Raw genomic sequence first — 24353 nt, 5'->3', positions numbered from 1 at the left:
TAGTCATTGCCTGGCACTTGTGTGGAATGAATATAACTTGCCACTTATCGTCCCAAGCCTAAATGTTATGAAGGTCTTGCTGCATATGGACACGAAATGCTTCAGTATCTGAGGAGTCGTAAATGGTGCTGAACATTGTGCATTCATCAGCGAACATCCCCTCTTCTGACCTTATGATGGAATGAAGGTCATTGATGAAGCAGCTGAAGATGGTTGGGCCTTGGACACTGCCCTGAGGAACTTCTGCAGTGATGTCCTGGAGCTGAGATGATTGACCTCCAACAACCACAACCATCTTCCTTTGTGCTCGGTATGACTCTAACCAGTTAAGAATTTCCCCACGATTCCCATTGACTTCAGTTTTGCTCGGGCTCCTTGATGCCACACTTGGTCAAATGCTGCCTTGATATGCTATTTAATAGAGGTGTTCAAAATTAAGAAGGGTTCTGATGCAATAAGTAAGGAGAAACTCTTTCCAGTGACAGAGGAGTCAATAACCAAAGGACAGACACTTATAATTACGAAAAGAACCAGCGGGGAGATGCTTTTTTTTTTAACTCAGTGAGTTGTTATAATCTGACTGATTGAGATGGCGGTGGAAGCAGATTTAATAACAACTTTCAAAAGGGAGTTGATTAAAAACATGAACTGGAAAAACTTGCAGGACTCCGGGGAAGGAGCAGTTGAGCGAGAGTAACTCTTCCAAAGGGCCAGCACATGCACAATGGGCCGAGTGGCCTCATTCGCCGATTCTCGTGCTGGAACCTCCTTCACTTCCGGCTCCCTGAGCCTTTCGCGCCAGAAAGTGACAATGGGGCGGGGCCGCGGGTCCGAGCGACCAATGGGCTGCCGGCGGCGCGGCGGACAGCCAATGGGAACGGAGTGGGCGGAGTCAAGCCAACATCTTGGCGCGAAACCCGCTGCAGCGCGAAAGCGAGAAGAATCGGAGCCGGAGAATCAGCCCCGACACTGAGACCGGGGACCTCAATACCCCCCTCACACCCTGAACCGCCTTCTCCCCCGGGCAGACTCATTCACTCGCCGCCGCTCTGATCCTCGGCCCCCGCCATGTCCGGCTTCGATGATCCCGGTGTGTTTTTCAGCGACAGTTTCGGGCCCGACCCGCAGGGAGACTCCGGGCAGCTCCGGCGGAGTCAGATCCAGAAGCGGCTGCGGGACTTCCTCAAACAATACCGGGTGGGGAGCGACCGCACTGGCTTCACCTTCAAATACAGGTCGGTCTGGGCCGGGCGCTGGAATGGGTGGGAAGGGGGCAGTGGGTTTGTGTCTGGGGGGGTGGGGGGGGGATGGTGGGTTTGTGTCGGGGGTGGTGGTGCGGTGGGTTTGTGTCTGGGGGGGGGGGTGCGGTGGGTTTGTGTCTGGGGGGGGGGTGCGGTGGGTTTGTGTCTGGGGGGGGGGTGCGGTGGGTTTGTGTCTGGGGGGGGGGGTGCGGTGGGTTTGTGTCTGGGGGGGGGGTGCGGTGGGTTTGTGTCTGGGGGGGGGGTGCGGTGGGTTTGTGTCTGGGGGGGGTGCGGTGGGTTTGTGTCTGGGGGGGGTGCGGTGGGTTTGTGTCGGGGGGGGGTGGTGCGGTGGGTTTGTGTCTGGGGGGGGTGCGGTGGGTTTGTGTCGGGGGGGGGTGGTGCGGTGGGTTTGTGTCTGGGGGGGGTGCGGTGGGTTTGTGTCGGGGGGGGGTGGTGCGGTGGGTTTGTGTCGGGGGGGGGTGGTGCGGTGGGTTTGTGTCTGGGGGTGGTGCGGTGGGTTTGTGTCTGGGGGGGGTGCGGTGGGTTTGTGTCTGGGGGGGGTGCGGTGGGTTTGTGTCTGGGGGGGGGGTGCGGTGGGTTTGTGTCTGGGGGGGGGTGCGGTGGGTTTGTGTCGGGGGGGGGGTGCGGTGGGTTTGTGTCGGGGGGGGGGTGCGGTGGGTTTGTGTCGGGGGGGGGGTGCGGTGGGTTTGTGTCGGGGGGGGTGCGGTGGGTTTGTGTCTGGGGGGGTTGTCTAGGGCTCTGCCTCCACAGTCTTTTCCCCCCACCCCCTTTCTGGAGCTGTTATGTTTTTTCTGTGGCACAGCCACAATGGGGTTGCTGAAGAGACCAGAATTAGAGGAACACAGATCTTTCAGAGGGTTGTGGGATTGGAGGCCATTCCAGAGACAGGGAGGGTGAGGTCTTGGAGGGATTTCAAAACAAAGACAAGAATTTTATATGGACCAGTTGCCGGGAGCCAGTGTAGCGCTGCAAGCACAGGGAGTGATGAGTAGGGTTTGGTACAAGTTAGGACTCAGACAGTGGAGTTTTGGGATGAACACATGTTTATGGAAGATGGAAAACGAAAGGTCAGCCAGGAGTGTGTTGGAGTTGCCAAGTCTGGAGTTAACATAGGCAAGGATGATTGTTTGGTCAGCAGATGAGCTGAAGCGGGGGTGCAAGCGGGTGATGTAATGGACTGTTGGCTGGCAGTCTTAGTGATGGAGCAGATATATTGTCGGAAGCTCATCATGGGATCAAATAGGATGCCAAGGTGCACAGTTTGATTCAGCCTTGGGTGGCTTCCAGGGAGAGGGATGGAGCTGGTGGTGAGGGAGCGGAGTTTGTAACTGGGACCGAGGACAATGGATTTGGTCTTCCTACTGTTTCGCTGGAAGAAACATCTGTACTGACAATTTAGACAGTGGAGGGACTGAGAGAGGTGGTGATGCACTCGAGCTGTTCACAGTAACTGCACGTTGGAAAATGCTTCATTGGCTAAGACTTTTGGGGGATCCTGAGGTCGTGATAGGTGCTGCAGAAATGCAATTTGTTTCTTCCTTTCCCACCTGGCATTGCCTCTTTTAGCCTCAGCAGTTTGGGGAATGAGTTTTACTGTTTCTGTTCTGACTATATAATCTCTCACTCTTTGATTTTTTGGGATTTAATTTTCTTTATTTTCTCCCCTCCCCTTGTCGCGCAGGGATGAACTCAAACGTCATTACAACCTGGGCGAATACTGGATCGAGGTGTCGCTGGAGGATCTGAGCAGTTTCGATGAGGATTTAGCTGACTACCTCCTCAAGCAGCCCTCCGAGCACCTGCCTCTGGTAAAGATCGAGCGCAGTGTCCCTCCCACTCAGCAGGACCACTGACCAGGGCCAGGAGGGGCTCGGCTGGCCTCAGTGCCCCTGGGTTGGGATGGGTCACCCTCGGGGATCCTGCTCTTGCTAACTCTGGAATGACTCCCCTTCTAGAAAGTTAACAAATGTTGGATGGAGTTGAATAGTCCAGTGCTATCCAGAATCACTCATGGAGATTGGGAAGTTTGTCGGAGGTGGAGAGGGGGGAGGGTAGTTCGGGGTGGCTGGTTCCCATTGGACCTGGAGTGCACTGGATTCGGGGATCACTTGTTATGCCCTCATGCCATGGCGTTACTCATCAGTTTGGTGATGGTGGTTCTTTACCTGGAATCATACAGCGCCGAAGGGGGACATTCGACCCATCGGTCCACTGCTGGCTCTTTGAAAGAGCTGTCCAATTAGTTCCACCCCCTGCTTTTGATGCTCAACCCAGCAAGTTTCTCCTTTACAAATGTTTCTGTAATTCCCTTTTGAAAGGCAGTGCATTCCAGATCACAACAACTCGTGCTGCCTTGATAAAAAAGAGGTTTCCTCATGTCACCTCTGGTTCTTTTCCCAGTTATTTAAAATCTGTTTCCTCTGGTTACTGACTGCCAAGGGAAACTGTAAATACGGAGAAACAATCAAAACCCCTTTGTGATTTTGAACACTTCTTAAATCTCCCCTTAACCTTCTCTGCCTTAGGGAGAACAATCCCAACTTCTCCAGTCTCTCTGTGTGGGTTTGCTCCTTCATCCCTACTATCATTCCAGTAAGAAGGTCGGATTTAAAAATGCTATTTGGTAGGGAGGAGGGGGCAGAGAGAGCTGGTGCTCCTGTGTGTACTGTAACTGCGTGTCTTGCCAGAGAGAGGCGAGTTTGGTGTCCGTACGACTCGTATCAACACTCACTTGGGCCCAGCGGAGAGGACTGTGCCCTGAGTCCATTGCTGTAGTTATACTGTTGTCTCTTGCCTTCCCTTTCCCTGCAGTTGGAGGAGGCGGCGCGGGAGGTGGCGGACGAGGTGACTCGCCCACGGCCGGCCGGTGAGGAGGCCCTACAGGAGATTCAGGTCATGCTGCAGTCTGATGCCAACTCTGCCAATATCCGCAGCTTGAAGGTAAGTTGCGGGGAGGGGGCGGTGGCAGTCCTGGGGACATGGGGAGGGGGGAGGGCAGCTACTTGTGGCCCCCTCTCCTGATTCGACTTGCAGTAATTTCTACCCCCACCAAACAAAGGGCATCTGCACTGCGATGCCATTCATGGCTGAATAGCTAATGGTTGGGCAGGGTCTTGCAGGATTCGCCTATGGATGGAATTGTGTCTGTGCCGCCTCTTCCCACCCCCTACAATGAATTAAAGATGGTTGGCAAGCAGAGAGGAGGAGAGGGTCTCTGCACTGTGCTTCATATCCATGATCATACTTACCCCCCACTGCTTAAAACAGCCACGTTTGGAACTGGCAGATGCTGCTAATTGTACATTGATTGTTTACTGCTGAAAGTATAGACATGTTGTCAAAGCTTTTCATCTTGCACTCATCAGGACAATCGCAAGAATACCAATGTAAGGGAGAACAACAACGTTTTACTGTGAGAAGAGAGTGCTGATTGGTTGGCAAGTGAACTCTGATTGGTAGAGACGTTGGCATGGAGAATGTACCAGTTTAAGGTGACTGACAGTTAAGCGCCAAGCTTTGTTTGAAATTTAAACCAAGCATTTTGACTCTGATTGGTCAAGGCATTGCCCTGAGGAATGAACGAGCGAATGGCTGTCGCTTATTTTGTTTAGCTGAAACAGGCGCAATGTGCGTACATATTCTTTCTGTCTGAAAAGAACAGGGCCCTGTGTATTCATATACTGGCAACCTGGTAAATAGGGCCTGAACCATTTGCTCATCCTGCAAGTTTAATGCTGAAATAGGGTGAATCAAAGACATCCTGCGTGGCAATGTCTGCCTCGATCAGATAATTTCTTGCTGTATATCGTGCAGACTTACGAGTGGGCCTGAGGCTGTCATTTTTGGCCCTGAAAAGTGCTCAGTCTACCTCGGATTACCCTAGAAGGGTAATTTATCCCAAAAATTTGAGCAATAGGTGAAGCTAGCTGTTTCACGCTGCTACTATGCAGTAGCAACACGTGTGGTGTTCGCCAGTAACGGGATGCTGCCATCAAGCCAAAAAGACGTCTTGCCTATCACACAAATGATTACGTGATATATGAATTTCAATCCCAGTGTGATGCTCGGTATATAGGCCATACGCCCCAAAGATTGGTGGATCGTATCAAACATGTCCCCTCCGCTGTTCGCAGCGGGGAAGGTACAGACCGTACCCAACCAGTCTGTGCTTGCTAAACTCAAAACACAGTGTCCAACATTAGATGTGATTCTGCGATTGGACAACATTTGCTAAATAATCCTCAGTGTGCTAAGAATTTCGCCGACAATCAATTTAAGATAGTCGGTAGGGCTCGCAGTGTGGCACATTTGTGCGTACTAGAAGCTACATATGAATACACAGGGTCCTGTTCTTTGCAAACAGAAAGAGCATGTACACACATTGCGCCTGTTTCAGCTAAACAAAATAACTGACAGCCGTTTGCTGGTTCATTGGTCAAGGCATTACCCTGAGGAATCAGTCAAGCTGCCCGGTTTAGGTTTCAGACAAAGCTTGGCAGTTAACTCAGTCACCATAAACTGGTGAATTCTCCATGGCAACGCCTCTACCAATCAAAGTTCACTTGCCAACCAATTAGCACTCTCTTCTCATACAGGATAAAGTTGTTCTCCCTTACATTGGTATTCTTGCGGTTTGTCCTGATGAGTGCAAGACGAAAAGCTTTGACAACCTGTCTCTATTTTCAGCAATACTCAAGTTCTGAACTACCAAACGACTATTAATTGTTTAATTGCATCGCAAGTGGAAGGCATTAAGATCTCACTTGAGAACATATAAAGAGACACTTGTTGAAACTGTGGGGTGGTTGAGTTAGGAGGTGCATGCTTGTACTGTTTCACTCTAGGTAAATGTTAGACTGAGTAAAAATTGGCTCCAGTACTATCCTTCACCAACTGGTTGTCGGGATTAGAATAGTCACTTGTATTGGCCAAAAGCACTAACCGTTAGCCGTTTACATTGACATCAATTTTGAGGCTGCTGGTTATCGCGTCTTCAGAGCTAATTTATTTTGGGCAGAAAGTATTCAGCTTATTCACTCGTTTTCCAAATACTCCTGTTTATGTACCCCCTGATAATGTGCCGCTTCATAGGAGCAATTATCAGACAATACTCAGTCCGTTAGACTGGCATGAGACACAATTACCACGTCAAATCAACCCAGAACAGGAGTGTGTGCTGCTCAGTGATTTGAAGGAATTAATACAACAGTCCTGAAAGTGGTGGAGCCCCAAACGGGGAGACTGCTCACAATGGACATTAATGCAAACGGGGGACATGCAGGAAATACAGAGCCTCCAAGATTCTGACTGACCTGTGGGTTCAAAGATTAACATGGTCAAAGATGACCACAAGAGGTGATAAAGTATTTCTGACCAAAAAGTGAAACTAAACAATGCCCCCAGGAAATAACCTAAATTCAGGCACTTTTTCAGACGATACCCAGTTTCCATGCGGTCTCGGATACAGTGCTGCGTTGCAGTCATGGGTCATGTTTGTTTGAATGTAAGATAGTTTGGTAATCTGTCTTTTGGAAATCAGTCAAATTTACCTTTAATGGCAACAGTCTAACCAGGGTCTAATTGTCTCTGACCAGAAATGTCAAATCCAGTGCAAAGATTGCCTCTGCATGTTTAAATATTTTTCGTTCAAATGCTCATTATCGCGGGCTGCAGGCGCCGTTGAATAAACTGGGCTCATCACATTGGCACAAACACATCAGCTGTAAGTGGTTTGCTGTTGGTGCAAGGAGATAGTGTAGCACTGGCTTAGGTTGCTGCTACTCGGAGGTACAGTGGAGCAGGCCAGAGTTGCCATGGACTGGGGTGAGCAGGGCTCGCTCTTAGTGGGGGTCCCTTTCTCAGGATCATTAGGTGCAGGAGAAGGCCATTCAGCCCCTCGAACCAGTCCTACCAGTCAATTAGCTCATGGCTGATATGCACCTCAACTCCATTTACCTGGCTTCACTTGATCCAACAAAAACCTCGTGATTTCAGCCGTGAAAACTCCAATTGGCTCCTCAGCACCACCGCCTTTTGGGGAAGGGAGTTGCAGATTTCCGTTCCCCTTTGTGTGGCAAAAGTGCTTCCTAATTTCACTGAACGGCCTGGCTCTAATTTTAAGATTATGCGCCCCCACCAGTGGAAATCCTTTCAACGTTGTAAACACCTCACGTGAATCGCCCTTCAATCTAGGGCAAAAGCCATAGTTGGAAAGAGCAGGGTTAGGAAGCAAAGGTTTGAGGTGACAATATAACGGGATATTGACCAGGGCATGAGGGCCCCAGCATAAAACACCCAACAAAGTTAAACCCAGCAAGGATTGCACCAGGAAAGCTTGTCGCACCTGGAGCATTGTGTGTACATTTTGGTCTCCTTACCTAAGGAAGGCTATACTTGCCATAGAGAGAGTGCAGCCAGACTAAGCCTTCTGTGCCGTAAATGACTGTATGATCCCTGGGATGAGGAGAGATTGAGGAAACTGGACCTGTATTCTCTCGAGTTTAGAAGAATGAGGGGGTGATCTCATTGAAACATACAAAATTCCTAAAGGGAATTTTTCCCTCAAGGGAAAGATTTTTTTTTATTCCTCCCTGTCTGGGGGGGGGGGGGAAGGAGATGGTGGCTAAAACACAGGGACACAGTCTCCGAATAAGGGGTAGGCCATTTAGGACTGAAATTAGGAATTTTTTCACTCATCGGGTGGTGAATCTTTGGAATTCTCTCCCCCAGAAGACTGTGGAGGCTTAATCACTGAGCATGTCAAGATAGAGATAGATTTCTAGATATTAAAGGTTTCAAGAGATGTGGGGATAGTGCAGGACAATGGCATTGAGGTGGAAGATCAGCCATGATCAGGTTAAATGGCGGAGCAGGCTTAAGGGGCCGAATGGCCTACGCCTCCCATTTCATATGTTCCTATGATTTTAAAAATGGAATATAAAGGAGATACAAAGCTTCACTCAGTTAGGAACTTTAACTTCAAGGAGCAAGGCTGTGAGCAGTTCTGGATTGGAATCTGTCACGATCGCCAACTTTTCACTATGTTCTGCTCTGCACAAAGTTGAAGATGAAAGCTTTGGAACAATGATAAACGTGGTTCATATTCAGGCAGGTTACTGTCTCGAGCTTTTCAAATCTGTTCTTGACAAGGTTTTAAGGTTTACCCAGTGCGTTTTCATTCTCTTTTTCTTCTCCTTCAGTCAGATCAGATGTCTCGGTTGGTGAAGATCCCAGGGATCGTGATCTCTGCGAGTGCCGTGCGCGCCAAAGCCACCAAAATCGCCATTGAGTGTCGAGGCTGTCGCAACGTCATGAGCAACATCGCGGTCCGTCCCGGGCTGGAAGGATACGCCCTGCCTCGCAAATGCAACACGTAAGCGCAGTGCCGTTAGCTGTTTTGTGTGTGTGTGTGTGTGTTGGGGATAGATGAGCCAGGGTCGTGTCGCGCAGTGTCTAAACTCAGTTTGTTCCAGGCGCAAAAGATTTGTTTCCTTCCTGACCCGATTTGCAGTTGCACCGGCAGAAGCCAACGAGTGCAGTAGAAAGCAAGGTCCAGAGGGAAGCAATATCCATTACTAAAATATCCTACCTGTTGGTTCCTGAGCCAGTCTGTCTGTTCCTCTATTTCGTCACATATTGGGCTGCAGATACATTCAATTCTTCAATGGGCCGCTTTAGTTGTGGCTTAGTTGTTGCTATGAAGATTCGGGGCCTATGAGCAGTTTTCCCTCAGCTTCCTCTCAACTAACAACATCCAGTGTCATTACCTGATCTGTCAGAGAGTGACACGTCTGCACAGATTGGCTGATATATTTCCTAAATTTACACCAGTGACTTCAAAAGTACTTCATTGGCGCTATATAAATTAATCTTTTTCTTTTTACCTGGGTTAAGAGCCCAGAATATCGGAGGCTAGTGGGACAGGCAAATGACGGGTGCTCTCCCCTCCCAGGCTCAGTGCAGTGTTGTGCGGGCCACATTGGCCCTTCCTTGAGCCTGGAGCCAGTAGGGGATGGGAGAGGGGGTGTTGGAGCAATCACCAGGCTGGCCTTCGGAGTCTGAGGCCCGGGAGCAGGGCTGCGTGGTGTGAGCGGGGGATGGGTAACGGAGGCTGAGAGTGGGGGGTGGGTAACGGGGACCATGTCTGTGAGCGGGAGATGGGTAACAGGCTGTGTCTGTTTTGCAGGGAGCAGGCCGGTCGACCCAAGTGCCCCGTCGACCCCTATTTCATCATCCCGGACAAGTGCAAGTGCGTGGATTTCCAAACCCTGAAGCTCCAGGAGTCTCCGGACGCTGTGCCTCATGGAGAGATGCCCAGGCACATGCAGCTTTACTGTGACAGGTATGGTGAGAGTGTTGGCGGGTTGGGGGGGGGAACTGGGGGAGGGGAGTATCGGGTGTGGGGCCTCAGTCACTGGGTAGTTGCCTCCAAATGTGCCTTCCCGGAGGGCCAACGGCAACAGATCTTTCCTCAGGCCCAGAGGCCGGAGAGCGAGTGATGGGCTAGTTACTGTCGCACGACTGGTGTCGGTTTGTTGGGTGGTGGGGGGGGGTGGGGTTGTTGGTATGAGAGGGGTGTCTGCTACTGCCCAGTGTGGGACTGAGCTGCATGTATCAAGGAAGGGACGGGAGGGGTTCGATCCCTGGTACTGCAGGAATGGTAGCACAGAACGTAAAGTTACTGGGCTAGTAATCCAGAGACCTCAACTAATCAGGGGACCTGGGTTCAAATTTCTCCATGGCAGCTGGGGAATTTTAAATCAGTTAATTAAATAAATCAAAAGCTAAGCTCGTTCATGGTGGCCATGAAACTACTGGATTGTTGTTAAAAATCCATTTGGTACACTAATGTCCTTTTTGGAAGGAAATCTGCTATCCTTACCTGGTCTGGCCTACAGCAATGTGGTTGACTCTTAACTGCCCCTCTGAAGTGGCCAAGTCAGTGACTCACTAGCACCCTGTGGTGGACAATAAATGTCGGTCTTGCCAGTGACATCCTGTAAATAATTGAATTTTTTAAAAAACCCTCAGTGTGATTGTGGGACTCACTCTGACCTGGGGCGATGGTTGAGGGGTGACTGTGATGCCGTCCAAGGTGGAACAGCCTTCCAGCATTCGTGGTTGAGTCTCCTAGAGGGATGGCTGCCTTGCTGGGGATGGGGGTGTGTGATTAACCCTCGAGCTTCCTAGTGGCTGAATTCCACCTTCTATCTCACGGCGTCTGCTCTCTCCCACAGGTACCTGTGTGACAAGGTCGTCCCCGGCAACCGGGTCACCGTCATGGGCATCTACTCCATCAAGAAAGCGGGCGCGGCCCGCAACAAAGGCCGTGACCGAGTGGGTGTGGGAATCCGGGGCTCCTATATCCGAGTGGTTGGAATCCAGGTGGACACCGAGGGCACGGGTATGTTATCCCCTCGCGGGCTCTTTGCCTCCCTTGCTCTGTGCCATATGCCCGTCAAGAGTCCCTCCTAACGGGCAGGCCTCGGGACTGTGTTAACACTTCGGCCTGCAGGACCCAGGCAAATACATGAACCCTGTTAAAAACGTTGAATGAACTCGACTGTCTGCGCCTGGACCAAGTTTCAGTGACGAGTGCACTCTCCCCTCGCAGTCAGAAGGTGGTGGGTTCAAATCCCACTCCGGAGACCCAAGCATGTTATCCAGGCTGACACTACCAGTGCCGTACTGAGGGAGTGCTGCCCCGTCAGAGGTGCCGTCTTTATGATATGGCGTTAAACCGAGGCCCCGTCTGCCCTTCAGGTGGATGTAAAAGATTCTGTGGCACTATAATTGTTTTAATGGATCAGGTGTGAGGAGCCCCAGGAATTCTGAATCTGATTCTGCCCTTGAGTGTTGCCTGGTATCCACGGAGACCACTGCAGCTCACCTCTGCCCCTCAGGAGGGGTCGCCTGAGGTCGGCTACCTCGGCACGGACCCTGGGCTCTGTCAAAGTAATTACGGCGTAGAAGGAGGCCATTTTTCCCATTGGTGTGGGATCTTCCTGTTCTGCATGGATCAGACCCGCGCAGCCTCCTCTAATGAACTCAACCGGCCGGGGGGGGGGGGGGGGGGGCGGGTGGCTTGTTTTATTTAATTGGTTTATAAATTCCAGGGGAGGAGTCTAGTGAGGAAGCCACAGTTCATTCCCCACATGTCTGACGGTTGTCGCCATGGCAACGGGGCCCTTTTTCTAATGGAATCTTTGACCTCAGGACACGGCCTGTTGGGGACCACGGCTCCGCAGGATGAAGAGGAGATCCGCCAGCTGGCTGCCATGCCCAACATCTATGAGACCATCGCCAAGAGCATTGCTCCCTCCATCTATGGCAGTGCCAATATCAAGAAGGCAATTGGCTGCCTGTTGTTCGGGGGCTCCAGGAAGCGGTGAGTGTTGGGGAGGGCTGAACCAGTCTGTTCACGAACCTCGGCGGTTGGACCCAGAGCTGAGCTTCTGCCCCCATGTTCTGTCCATCACCAAGCCTGTCTACTTCCACCTCCATAATATCGCCTGTCTCTGTCGCCGCCTTGACCCATTTGCAGCTGAAACTCTCCTCCGCGCCTTTGGCCAGACTTAACTCTTTCAGCTCTCTTTCCACAGGCCCTCTTCCACCCTACGGAAACTTCAGCTCATTCAAAACTCTGCTGCCCGTGTCCTAGCTCGCACCAAGTCCCGTTCACCCATCTCCCCACCCCCCCCCCCCCTCAACTGTGCTCGCTGACCCACATTGGCTCCCAGTCCAGCAACACCTCAGTTTTAAAATTCCCAAACTTTTTTTCAACTCCCTCCGTGGCCTCGCCCCCTCCCTATCTTTGGAATCTCCTCCAGCCCCACAACCCTCCGAGATAGCTGCACTCCTCTAATTCCGGCCTCTTGCGCATCCCCGATTTTAATTTCTCCACCATTGGCGGCCTTGCCTTCAGTTAGCTGGTCCCTAAGCTGAATTCCCTCCCCAGACCTCTCCATCTCCCTACCCCTCTCTCCTTTTAAGACCCTCCTATCTTTAACCCAGCTTTTGTACCTGGCCTACTACCTCCTTATGTGACGTATCAAATTTTGATTGGTAATCAAACCGTGCTCCAGTGTGTGTGTTCTACGCTCAATTCCGCCTCACAGTCCATGCCCAGGTCCTGTGTCTCTTTCCCGGGAAGGTAGCTAACTGCGGGAAGCTTCTTCCCAGCTCGGCTGCATCCTGCTGGGCAAAGTCCAATCAAGTCGACTTTAAACTGACCATTCGGCCCGACTGGTCCATACCAGTGCTTATGCTCCAGCCTCCTCTCACCTTACCTCATCGAACCCAATCAGCATATCCTTCTATTCCAACTTCCCTCGTGTTTATCTAGCTTCCCCTTAAATGTATCTGTGCAACCACTCTCTGTGTTAGTGGATGACACAAAGATAGGCAGGAAAGTAAGTTGTGAAGAGGAGGTAAGGAGGCGACAAAGGGATATAGCTAGGTTACGTGAGTGGGCAAAGACCTGGCAAATGGAGTATAATGTGGGAAAATGTGAAATTGTCCATTTTGGCAGGAAGAATAAAAAAGAAGCATATTATCTAAATGGTGAGAGATTGCAGAACTCCGAGATGCAGAGGGATCTGGGTGTCCTAGTGCATGAATCGCAAAAGGTTAGTATGCAGGGACATCAAGTAATCAGGAAAGCTATTAGGATGTTATTGTTTAGCGTCATAGAGTTATACAGCACAGAAACAGGCCCTTCGGTCCATCGTGTCTGTGCCAGCCATCAAGCACCGATCTAATCCCATTTTCCAGCCTTGTATGCTATGGCGTTTCAAGTGCTCATCTAAATACTTCTTAAATGTTGTGAGGGTTCCTGTCTCTACCACCTCTTCAGGCAGTGTGTTCCAGATTCCAACCACCCTCTGGGTGAAAAAATCTTTCCTCAAATCCCCTCGAAACCTCCTGCCCCTTACCTTACATCTATGCCCCCTGGTTATTGATCCCTCTGCTAAGGGAGAAAGTTTCTTCCTATCTATCCTATCTATGCCCCTCATAATCTTGTACACCTCGATCAGGTCCCCCCCTCAGCCTTCTCTGCTCTAAGGAAAATAACCCTAGCCTATCCAGTCTCTCTTCATAGCTGAAATGCTGCAGCCCAGGCAACATCCTGGTGAATCTCCTCTGCACCCTCTCCAGTGCAATCACATCCTTCCTATAGTGTGGCATCCAGAACTGTACACAGTACTCCAGCTGTGCCCTAACTAGTGTTATATACAGCTTTACTGAGACTACATCTGGAGTACTATGTACAGTCCTGGTCTCCTTATTTAAGGAAGGATATAAATGCATTGGAAGCAGTTCAGAGAAGGTTTACTAGACTAATACCTGGAATGGGTGGATTGTCTTGTGAAGAAAGGTTGGACAGGCTGCGCTTATATTCGCTGGTGTTTAGCAGAGTAAGAGATGACTTGATTGAAACATATAAGATTCTGAGGGGTCTTGACAGGGTGGATGTGGAAAGGATGTTTCCTCTTGTGGGAGAATCTAGAACTAGGGGTCACTGTTTAAAAATAAGGGGTCGCCCATTTAAGACAGAGATGAGGAGAAATTATTTCTTTGAGAGTCGTGAGTCTTTGGAACTCTACCTCAAAAGGCAGTGGAAGCAGAGCCCCTGAATATGTTTAAAGTAGAGGTAGATAGATTCTTGGTAAGCAAGGGGGTGAAAAGTTATTGGGGGCAGGTGGGAATACAGAGTTGAGGTTACAATCAGATCATCCATGATCTTATTGAATGGTAGAGGAGGCTCGAGGGGCCGAGTGGCCTGCTCCTGCTCCTTGTTTGTGTGTTCTGCATTTTTACCATTCTGCAGGTGAAGAAGTTTATTCTGAATTCCCTATTGGATTTATTAGTAACTATTGTGTAGTTATGGCCCACAGTTATAGTCACAAGTGGAAACATGGGATGCAGACATCGCTGGCAAGGCCCGCAATTGTTGCCCATCCCTAATTGCCCTTGACAACCGAGTGGCTTGCCCGGCCATTAGCCTGGGCCACTGGATTATGAGTTCAGTGACATCACCACCCAGTCACCTCTATCAGGTTACCCCTGAGTCTCCTTTTTTTCTCGAGGGAAAAAACCCCAGCCTGTTTAATATTTCCTGATAGATATAACCTCTCAGTTCTTGTTAATCTTTTTTTTTTGTTTTGCACCTTCTGTAGTTGATGTATGTGCTTTATGTTGGAGACCAGGACAGTGCATGTGTGGTCTAATTGCACCTTTCTTTACTTCTCCTGCCTCCTCCAGTCTGCCGGACGGTCTGACCCGGAGAGGTGATATTAACCTGCTGATGCTCGGAGACCCAGGGACGGCCAAGTCACAGCTGCTGAAATTTGTGGAGCGATGTTCACCCATTGGGGTAAGTCATGGCATTCGGGGCCCTAGTTTAATGGATCTTTTTCGCCCCTGCCCCCCTGGAGTTGGGGCTCTGGGGGTACAGACAACCTCCACATTAGAACGCGACTCTACTTCAAAAAAAAAACTACACGTCGACAAAGCTGTTAAGAGCTTGAAGACGTCCTAAGGTGATGAAAGGCGCTGTATAAATACAAGTCTTCTCTCACTCTCTCTATTGGCAATGCCCGTTGTGCCATGTGAGATGCTCCCTGCGCCAGGCACAGTGCCCCAGACAGGGGACGCTCGGCACCTGGTTGCCTACGGAGATGAAAATGCAAATTGCTGGAGATACTCAGCCGGTCTGGCAGCATCTGTGGAGGGAGAAACAGAGTTAACGTTTCAGGTCTGTGACCATTCATCAGAGTTTGTCGCTATTGCAGACGTTAATGAGCCTACCCCAGCCCTGCGGAAGGGCGAGAGCGATCACTCTGAGCCATAGTTGTCACTAGCTTTGTCTCGGTTAAAGCTCTAGACTTGTATTCGGGGCTTGGCCTTTCAGCTTTCAATAGGGCCTAGCGGTGGTGTTACTGGACTTGCACTGTTGGGGAATTGGATTCAATGAATTTATGGGCTGGCACCAGGTTACCATAGAAACCCAAATGGTTCAAAGTCCTGGTTGCAGTGGGGAAGAGAGAGAGATGGTGTCTGATTGCTGTGGCCCATTCCTCCACTGATGGGTGTGGATTTTTTTTTTTTGCTTGCTTCCGCAGGTTTACACCTCCGGGAAGGGGAGCAGCGCGGCTGGGCTCACTGCCTCTGTCATGCGGGACCCATCCTCTCGGAATTTCATCATGGAGGGTGGGGCGATGGTTCTAGCCGACGGGGGTGTGGTCTGCATCGACGAGTTTGACAAGGTATGCCAGCGAGCGATCCGAGCCATGCGTCGCGAGGGGATCCAGGTGATGTTCTCCGGCTCAAGGGGGCTGGTTAACATAGACGTGAAACGCTGTTGACGCGATAAAACAATGTCTGACTACGTTCAGTTCATTTGCTGACTTTTCTGTCGTCTCAGATGCGGGAGGATGACCGGGTGGCAATCCACGAAGCTATGGAGCAGCAGACCATCTCCATCGCCAAGGTGAGGTGGGCAGTGCCAGTCTTGCACGCCTGCTTTGGGGCTTGGGGTCCAGAGCTCTGGTTCCAGGACTGGAGCCGATTGAATGAGTGGAAGGAGACAGTGGCAATGGCCCAGACTAATTCCCTGGGGACACGGGTTCAAATCCCACCAGGGCTGCTGGTGGAATTTAGTTTAGTTTAGAGATACAGCACTGAAACAGGCCCTTCGGCCCACCGAGTCTGTGCCGACCATCAACCACCCATTTATACTAATCCCACTCTAATTCCATATTCCGACCACATCCCCACCTGTCCCTATATTTCCCTACCACCTACCTATACTCGGGGCAATTTATAATGGCCAATTTACCTATTAACCTGCAAGTCTTTGGCATGTGGGAGGAAACCGGAGCAGACACAGGGAGAACTTGCAAACTCCACACAGGCAGTACCCAGAATTGAACCCGGGCCGCTGGAGCTGTGAGGCTGCGGTGCTAACCACTGCGCCACTGTGCCGCCCATTAAATTCATTTAACTTATAAAAATCTGGAATTCAAAGCTAGTCTCAGTAACGGTGCCATGAAACTAACATCGATTGTCATAAAAGCCCATCTGGTTCACTAAATGCCCTTTCAGGAAGGAAACCTGCCGTCCTTACTTGGTCTGGCCTACATGTGACTCCAGACGCACAGCAATGTGGTTGAATTTTAAATGCCCTCTGAAATGGCCCAGCAAGCCACCTGAGTTGTCGGGCAATTGGGGATGGGCAATAAATGCTGGCCTTGCCAGTGGTGCCCACATACCACAAATGAATTTTTAAAAAAATGAATGGGACACGAGTTAAGCCACCATCTGGCAGGACGATTCACGAGGTGCAGCGTACTTTCTGAAAAGGCCAGAAAGGTTATTTAATACCAGCTGAGAGAGTTGAGATTGGGAGGAGTTTGTCAGCTCCTAGAGTGCAGGGAGCATGTAGAATATCCAAGATAAATCGGAGTAAGGATGGGAGGGGGGTATTAGCTGGGTTACTTTGGAGAGTCAGCATAGGCTCGACAGGCCGAATGGCCTCTTGTGCTGTAACCATTCTATGATTCTATTTGGTGAGGATGGACGGATTAATAAAGGGTGGCTGATGGGTATGGAGGGAGGGATAGCAGAGAGTAGGAGGTGAGATTCTTACTGACGGAGGAGTGGTGTCCCATGTTGGGCTTGATTGGTCCAACAGTCTTTTCTGGTTACCGCTCTGTGAAGGCCCGGCTGAGTGTTGCCCTGGTTACTGTTGGCCTGGGCGTGAGTTGCTGTGGGTTGTGTTGTTTGGATTATCTGAGACTGAGAGAATTGACTGGGAATATTTTTCCTGCACAGGCTGGGATCACGACCACCCTGAATTCCCGCTGCTCGGTCCTGGCTGCAGCCAACTCCGTCTTCGGGCGCTGGGATGACACGAAAGGGGAGGAGAACATAGACTTCATGCCGACCATCTTGTCCCGATTCGACATGATCTTCATCGTGAAGGATGAGCACAATGAAGAGAGAGACATGGTGAGGGATGGGGGATTGGTGGATGGGGGTTCAGTTTGGGGGGGGTGGCGGTGTCAATGATGGGGGCTGGGGGAGGGGTGGGACTTACCGGGGAGAGTGGGCGCTCCGATTCCGTGCTCTCCCATTGAGGCGACTTCTCTCCCATGGGCCCTTGTCTCTGGTGTGGAGCTGGGCCTGTGGTTCATCGGTTAAGTGGTCTGTTCCAGGTGTGGGATGAATTCTTACCCAATGGAAGGACCCAGCTTTACCCCTTGCTCTGTGCCTGCAAGTGCCCCTGAAGTGGGCACTTTGGCCATGAAGGTCTGATTTGGCTCCTCCTGCCAGTGATCGGGACTTGAGTTGCATCCCCGCTGATTGCCCTTTTGTTGTCTGACCTTCGATTTCTTCTCATTTTACAAGACTAATTGTAATCCTTCTGCCTCCTCCTCCCAGACGCTGGCAAAACATGTCATGAATGTGCACCTCAGTGCCCTGACACAGACACACGCTGTGGAGGGAGAGATTGAACTCAGCAAGCTGAAGAAATACATCTCATACTGCCGCACGTGAGTGAGGGGGGTTTGTGGTATGGGCCGGGGTGGGGTTTGGGTGGGACTGAGATTGGTGTCCCACCCACTGGGCCATACGATTCAGGGAGGCCCCGGGATTTGAGCCCTGGCCTATGCAGAGTTAGCGGAGGTGTTGGTTACTCATTGGCGTCTGTGCCCTGGGTATGTTGCGATAAGGGGGAAGGGATTTGCTTTGGATGCGATGCACTTTGCGGCGGAATTGCCTGGCAGTGCCCAGGTGGGGTGCTAGTTATGAATCCCCCTGACTAGGTTGCCCCCTCTGGGGGAGAAGGGGACACTCAGGTGGCACAGCGCCAAGTGTAGTGGGTGATTTTTTTTTTTGGAATGTTACGCTCAAGACAAAGCCACCACTCAAATATATGATTCTGATTTCGGTGGGAGAAACACACTGTTGAGTCAGTCCCGTCCCTCCAGAGATCACTTAACATATCACTTTAAACTTTCCAAATTAAAGAAATCCACAGCCAAATTGACCATCTGTTAACCCCCGAATGAGGCTAACCAAACCAGGTGACTTTAGATCAACAAATTAAATATTTAATTAGAAAAACTAAATTCTTAGACACTAAGATATAAACAACATTTAAAAAAGAAAAAATTAGCATCCTTGTAGATTTACGCTCCTGCCGCACTGGAATATTCCAGTGTGGAACAGCCCAAGATTGCTTGAAGTCCTCGCATCCATCTGATGGGAATAAAAAAAAATGTCCAACATCCGAAACTTCAACTCCTCTTTCATCCAGCGATGACCTCAGCTGATCAACAACTCGCAAACACTTCAATGAATCAATAAGGCTTTAGACTTTTGAGGGGTGAAAAAGTGATCAGTCTAAAATTCACCTTCAATTTAAATTATCAGAGAACTCTGTTAGGTTCATGCTGGTCCAGCTGTCTGTGTGTTAGAACAGTCTGTCTCAGCTAAAAAGCCAGTTCAAAAGATAATTGCAACATTTTATATCTCGATCCTCAGTCTCTGAATGGCTGTTGCCGGGTAATCAGGATGCATTCTTTGAAACTGGTTGGTTCCCTCTCCGTGTGGTTGTAGCAAATGGCAACCAAAAATGCATCATCTTCGAAGTTTTAGGCTTGCTTGTTCTTAAAGCAGTACCGATCCTTTTACAAACTTAAAGGCACATCGCATACTTCCCAGAAAAGAAAAACACTACAGAATCTAACAAATAGGTGGAGTTTATTCTTGAGTGGGGGTGGGGGAGGTGGTTCCGGAGGCAAGGGTTTGTGTGGCCTGTGTATAATCCCCCTCCACAACAATTTTCTCCCGCAGGAAGTGTGGGCCCAGGCTCTCGGCTGAAGCTGCGGAAAAGCTGAAGAACAAATACATTCTGATGCGCTGCGGAGCGCGGGAGCACGAGCGAGAGAGCGACCGCACCAGCAGCATTCCCATCACTGTCAGGTCAGTCCCTGTCTGCCCTCTGTCTGCCTCCTCCCTCCGCTCCCCCCACTCCTGTACCCATCCATCTCTCTCTCTGCTCCCCTCCCACAGGCAGTTGGAGGCCATTATTCGAGTCTCTGAGTCGCTGGCAAAAATGAAACTTCAGCCGTTCGCCACGGAGCGCGATGTGGAGGAGGCACTGCGGCTTTTCCAGGTGTCCACACTGGATGCAGCACTGTCAGGAAATCTGGCCGGTGAGTGAGTGTGGGGGAGGGGGACTGAGGTCCACGATTTGAAATCTCCAGTGAGATTGTTCTCTGTTGTCTTGTACACAAGAACATGCCGCAGTCACGGGTGGTGGAAGGAAAAGAGGAACTTGGTGAAATTGCAATCACCAGGGGAACGGTATTGAGCAAACTGATGGAGCTGCGGGCTGACAAGTCCCCGGGAGCTGATGGGTTTCATCCTAGCGTCTTAAAAGAGGTGGCTAATGAGGTAGTAGATGCGTTGGTGTTAATTTTTCAAAATTCGCTAGATTTTGGAAAGGTTCCATCAGACTGGAAAGTAGCAAATATAACCCCTCTATTCAAGAAGGGGAGGAGGCAGAAAACAGGTAACTGTAGGCCAGTTAGCTTGATGTCTGTCGTAGGGAAGGTGTTAAAATCTATCATTGAGGAGGCTATAGCTGGGCACTTAGAAAAGCTCAAGGTAATCGGGAATAGTCAGCATGGTTTTGTGAAAGTAAAATCATGTTGAACCAATTTATTGGAGTTCTTTGAAGGAGTAACATGTGCTCTTGATAAAGGGGAGCCCGTTGACATACTGTACTTGGATTTCCAGAAGGCATTTGACAAGGTGTCACATAAAAGGTTATTGCGCAAAATAGGGGCTCATGGTGTAGGGGGTAACATTATAGACTGGCTGGCTGACAGAAAACAGAGTATGCATAAATGGGTCCTTTTCTGATTGGCAGGATGTGACTAGTGGAGTCCGGCAGGGGTCTGTGCTGGGGTCTCAACATTTTACAAATTATATGAATGGTTTAGATGAGGGGAGCAATGGCAAGGTAACTAAATTTGCAGATGACACAAAGATAGGTAGGAAAGTATGTTGTGAAGAGGACATAAGGAAGTTCCAGACCAATATAGATAGGTTGAGTGAGTGGGCAAAAATCTGGCAGATGGAGTATAATGTGGGAAAAAGTGAAGTTGTTCACTTTGGCAGGGGGAATAAAAAAGCAGAGTATTACTTAAACGGAGAATGACTGCAGAATTCCGAGGTGTAAAGGAATCTAGGTGTTCTAGTGCATGAGTCACAAAAAGTTAGTATGCAGATACGGCAAGTAATAAAGAAGGCAAATGGAATGCGATCCTTTATTACGAGAGGCATTGAAAATAAAAGTAAGGATGTTGAGCTTCAGTTATACCCACGCGTCCCAGACAGGAGCAGCTGGATTGATTCAGGCAGGTGAGCTCCCACCGGTGGAAGGAGGTGCAGGGGTGGGCGGAGCCTGCTGAACCTAATCGTCCTGTCGTTCCCAGGGGTGGAAGGCTTCACCACGGCGGAGGATCAGGAGATGTTGTCTCGTATCGAGAAGCAGCTGAAGCGTCGGTTCGCCATCGGGTCGCAGGTTTCCGAGCACAGCATCGTGCAAGACTTCCTCAAGCAGGTGGGTGGCTCGCTCACGGGGCTGGCTGCAGCACGACTGGCTGAATGGCCTCCTGTAAAATACTCAAGTTACGTCATCCATTAGCCCTCCTCATGTTGGAGACTAGGGAGGAGCAGCTGCTCCAGGTCGAGTTCTGCACCATGTAGGCAGGGGCCCAGGCAACTTCACAGTGAGAATCTGTGTTATGCTTGTGTTCCCTTAACTATCCGCCCTCCCTACGCAGTTGGTCATCTTGCCACTGCATCAAATAACCTGTTTACAGGTGAAGGGATGTCTGGCAAGTGGGAGGCTTTTAAAAGTGAGATCGGAAGAGTTCAGGACCGGCATGTTCCTGTTAGATGGAAGGGCAAGGCTGGCAAGTTTAGGGAACCTTGGTTGATGAGGGGTATTGAGGGTCTGGTCAGGACAAAGAAGGAGGCATATGTCAGGTAAAGGCAGCTGGGATCAAGCGAGTCCCTCGAGGAGTATAGGGGATGTAGGAGTACACTTAAGAAGGAAATTAGGGCGAAAAGGGGCCATGTGTTTTCCCTGGCAGATAAGATAAAGGAGAATCCTAAAAGATTCTATAAGTATATTAAGAGTAAAAGGTTAGTTAGGGAGAGAGTAGGTCCCCTTAAGGATCAGTGTGGTAATCTATGTGTGGAGCCACGGGAAATGGGCGAGGTCTTAAATGAATATTTCTCATCTGTATTTACCGTGGAGAAGGTCATGGAAGCTAGTGAGTTCAAGGGAAGGAACACCGATATCCTGGAGCATATCAACATTACAAATGAGGAGGTTTTGAAGTGCATTAAGGTGGATCAATCCCCAGGGCCTGACCAGGTGTATCCTAGGATGCTATGGAAAGCAAGGGAGGAGATTGCTGGGGCCCTGACAGAGATTTTTGTATCATTGTTAGCCACGGGTGAGGTACCAGAAGACTGGAGGATAGCTAATGTTGTGCCTTTATTTAAGACGGGCAGCAGGGATAAGCCAGGGAACTACAGGCCGGTGAGCCTTACATCAGTGGTGGGAAACTTATTGGAAGGGATTCTGAGAGACAGGATTTATGTGCATTTGGAAAGGCATGGTCTGATTAGGGATAGTAAGCATGGTCTTGTGTGTGGGAAAACATGTCTCGAATTTGACTGAGTTTTTCGATAGGTGACCAAGAGGATTGATGAGGGCAGGGCGGTGGACGTTGTCTACATGGACTTTAGCAAGGCTTTTGACAAGGTTCCGCATGGTAGGCTGCTCCGGAAGATTCGAACACATGGGATCCAGGGTGAGCTAGCAAATTGGATACAAAATTGGCTCTGTGATAGGAGGCAGAGGGTGGTAGTGGAGGGTTGTTTTAAGTGCCCATTAGAGGAAGGACTGTGTGTGGACAGCGTCGATCCAGCGGGCGATATGCCAGCCATGGGAGACCATAGTGATGGGAGAAACTTGAGATGCTGGGACTGTTTTCCCAGGAACAGAGAAGGCTGAGGAGATTTAATGGATGTTTTGTATTATGAAGGGTTTAATTGGTGAACAGGGGGAAACCTATAGTTGGTGAATCATTGATGGGACAATTCAAAATTCACTCAAACCTCCGAGAAATGCTTTTACCAAAGGTGGCTGGAGCTACTTGGCCACAGGGGCAGTACAGACAATTGCAGCTCATGTGGGAAATTGGAGAAATATTTGAATTGGGAAGATTTGAGAACGGGGAGAGAGCACGACAGTGGAATTATTGTGGGATTGATGCTACAGAGCGGTTGAATTGCTCTGGGTTTGTGGCTATGGGGAGAGTGGGGCAACGGGATCAGTGAGGGCTTGTTCGAACAAAGAGCTGGCACAGGTAGGATGGGCCGAATGTCCGCCTCTTGTGCTGTCAACCACTCTGGTTCTGTTTGTTTCATCCTGTGCTGAGTGCCTCTCCCTTCGTGTGCTCTGTACCCCTTACAGAAATATCCGGAACACGCCATCTACAAGGTCCTTCAGCTGATGATGCGTCGGGGGGAGATCCAGCATCGAATGCAACGGAAGGTCCTTTATCGCATCAAGTAATGGCGGCCGCGGGGTGAGGCAGGGGGCCTGTGGAGTATTCCCATGCTGTCTGTGTGAGCACCTGTTCCTGTCGCTATCTGTCGGCTGTGAGGCCCTCCCCACGCCCTGTCCAGGCGAGGTCACCAGTGATGTGGCAAGTAGTGACTGGTAACCAGACCAATTGGTAAACTGCTGGGAGAGGGGCTGCAGCCGGAGAGCAGTGCTGGACATGCGGCACCTGGACTGCGATCGTTTTTTTTTTTTGTTCTTGTAGTAACTGGATCTTAATGAACTGAGGGGTTTGTTACATGGTGTCTGACTGCTCCTTCTATTCCTCAATAAAGTTGTTTGCCAGAGTGTGTTGTGTTCCTGACTCTGCTTGTAGTCATTGCGACCAGTACCAAGCCAGGGGCACTGACATGCTGCTTGCTCCCTGCGTTGGCACTGGAGTACAATTCCGTGGCCGCCTTCTCCCTCCTCCATGACCTTCTCCCAGTGGCCAGTCTCGACTTTGCCACACAGGTAATTCAACTGTCGAAGGAATCACAGCTGAGTCTGATTCTGTACTCTTGCCAACATCCAAATATGTTATAAGGACAGGGTTAATCAGACTGATTGGAAGGTGTCTTCTTGAACCACTGCAGTCCTTGGGGTGTAGGTACACCCACAGTGCTGTTAGGAAGGGAGTTCCAGGATTTTGAACCAGCAACAGTGAAGGAACGGCGATATAGTTCCAAGTTAGGATGGTGTGTGGCTTGGAGGGAAACTTGCAGATGGCGGTGTTGCCATGCATTTGCTGCCCTTGTCCTTTTAGTTGGTAGAGGTTGTGGGTTTGGAAGGTGCTGTCTAAGGAGCCTTGGTGAGTTGCTGCAGTGCATCTTGCAAATGGTGCACACTGCAGCCACTGTGCGTCGGTGGTGAAGAGTGAATATTGACGTGGTGGATGTGGTGCCAATCAAGCGGGCTGCTTTGTCCTGGATGATGTCTAGCTTCTTGAGTGTTGTTGGAGCTGCACTCATCCAGGCAAGTGGAGAGTATTCCATCGCACTTCTGACTTGTGCCTTGTAGATGGTGGACAAGCTTTGGGGAGTCAGGAGGTGAGTTACTTGCCACAGAATTTCCAGCCTCTGACCTGCCCTTGTAGCCACAGTATTTATATGGCTACTCCAGTTCAGTTTCTGGTCATTGGTAACCCCAGGATGTTGATGGTGGGGGATTCAGCAATGGTAATGCTATTGAATGTCATGGGGAGGTGGCTAGAGTCTCTTGTTAGAGATGGTCATTGCCTGGCATTTATTGGCCCAAGCCTGGATGTTGTCCAGGTCTTGCTGCATCCGGACATGGGCTGCTTCAGTATCTGAGGAGCCGCAAATGGAACTGAACGTTGTGCAATTATCAGCGAACATCCCCACTTCTGTCCTTGGGATGGAGGGAAGGTCATT

General features: G+C 50.1%; 1 protein-coding gene across 2 annotated transcripts; it reads left to right on the top strand.

Annotated features, from left to right (window-relative positions):
• The first annotated feature begins 888 nt into the window (after nt 1-888).
• On the top strand, nt 889-23268 carry mcm5 (minichromosome maintenance complex component 5). 2 transcript variants are annotated; one of them, XM_068019362.1, is made up of 16 exons: nt 890-1235; nt 2944-3070; nt 4074-4202; nt 8462-8634; nt 9448-9603; nt 10499-10665; nt 11478-11649; nt 14526-14637; nt 15386-15529; nt 15688-15753; nt 17097-17273; nt 17706-17818; nt 19125-19253; nt 19344-19486; nt 20774-20901; nt 22831-23268. In XM_068019362.1, the coding sequence occupies exons 1-16, from the start codon at nt 1069-1071 to the stop codon at nt 22930-22932; spliced, it is 2205 nt and encodes a 734-aa protein (XP_067875463.1). In that variant the 5' UTR covers nt 890-1068; the 3' UTR covers nt 22933-23268. The 2 variants fall into 2 exon arrangements, with proteins under 2 accessions (XP_067875464.1, XP_067875463.1); XM_068019363.1 differs by lacking the exon at nt 20774-20901 and having other exon boundaries at nt 889-1235.
• The last annotated feature ends 1085 nt before the right edge of the window (nt 23269-24353 follow it).

This window comes from Heterodontus francisci, chromosome 41 (genome assembly GCF_036365525.1).
Source record: "Heterodontus francisci isolate sHetFra1 chromosome 41, sHetFra1.hap1, whole genome shotgun sequence".
Taxonomy (NCBI): Eukaryota; Metazoa; Chordata; class Chondrichthyes; order Heterodontiformes; family Heterodontidae; genus Heterodontus; species Heterodontus francisci.
Note: the sequence above shows the minus strand (reverse complement) of the source record. Positions and strands in the feature narration are given on the sequence as shown.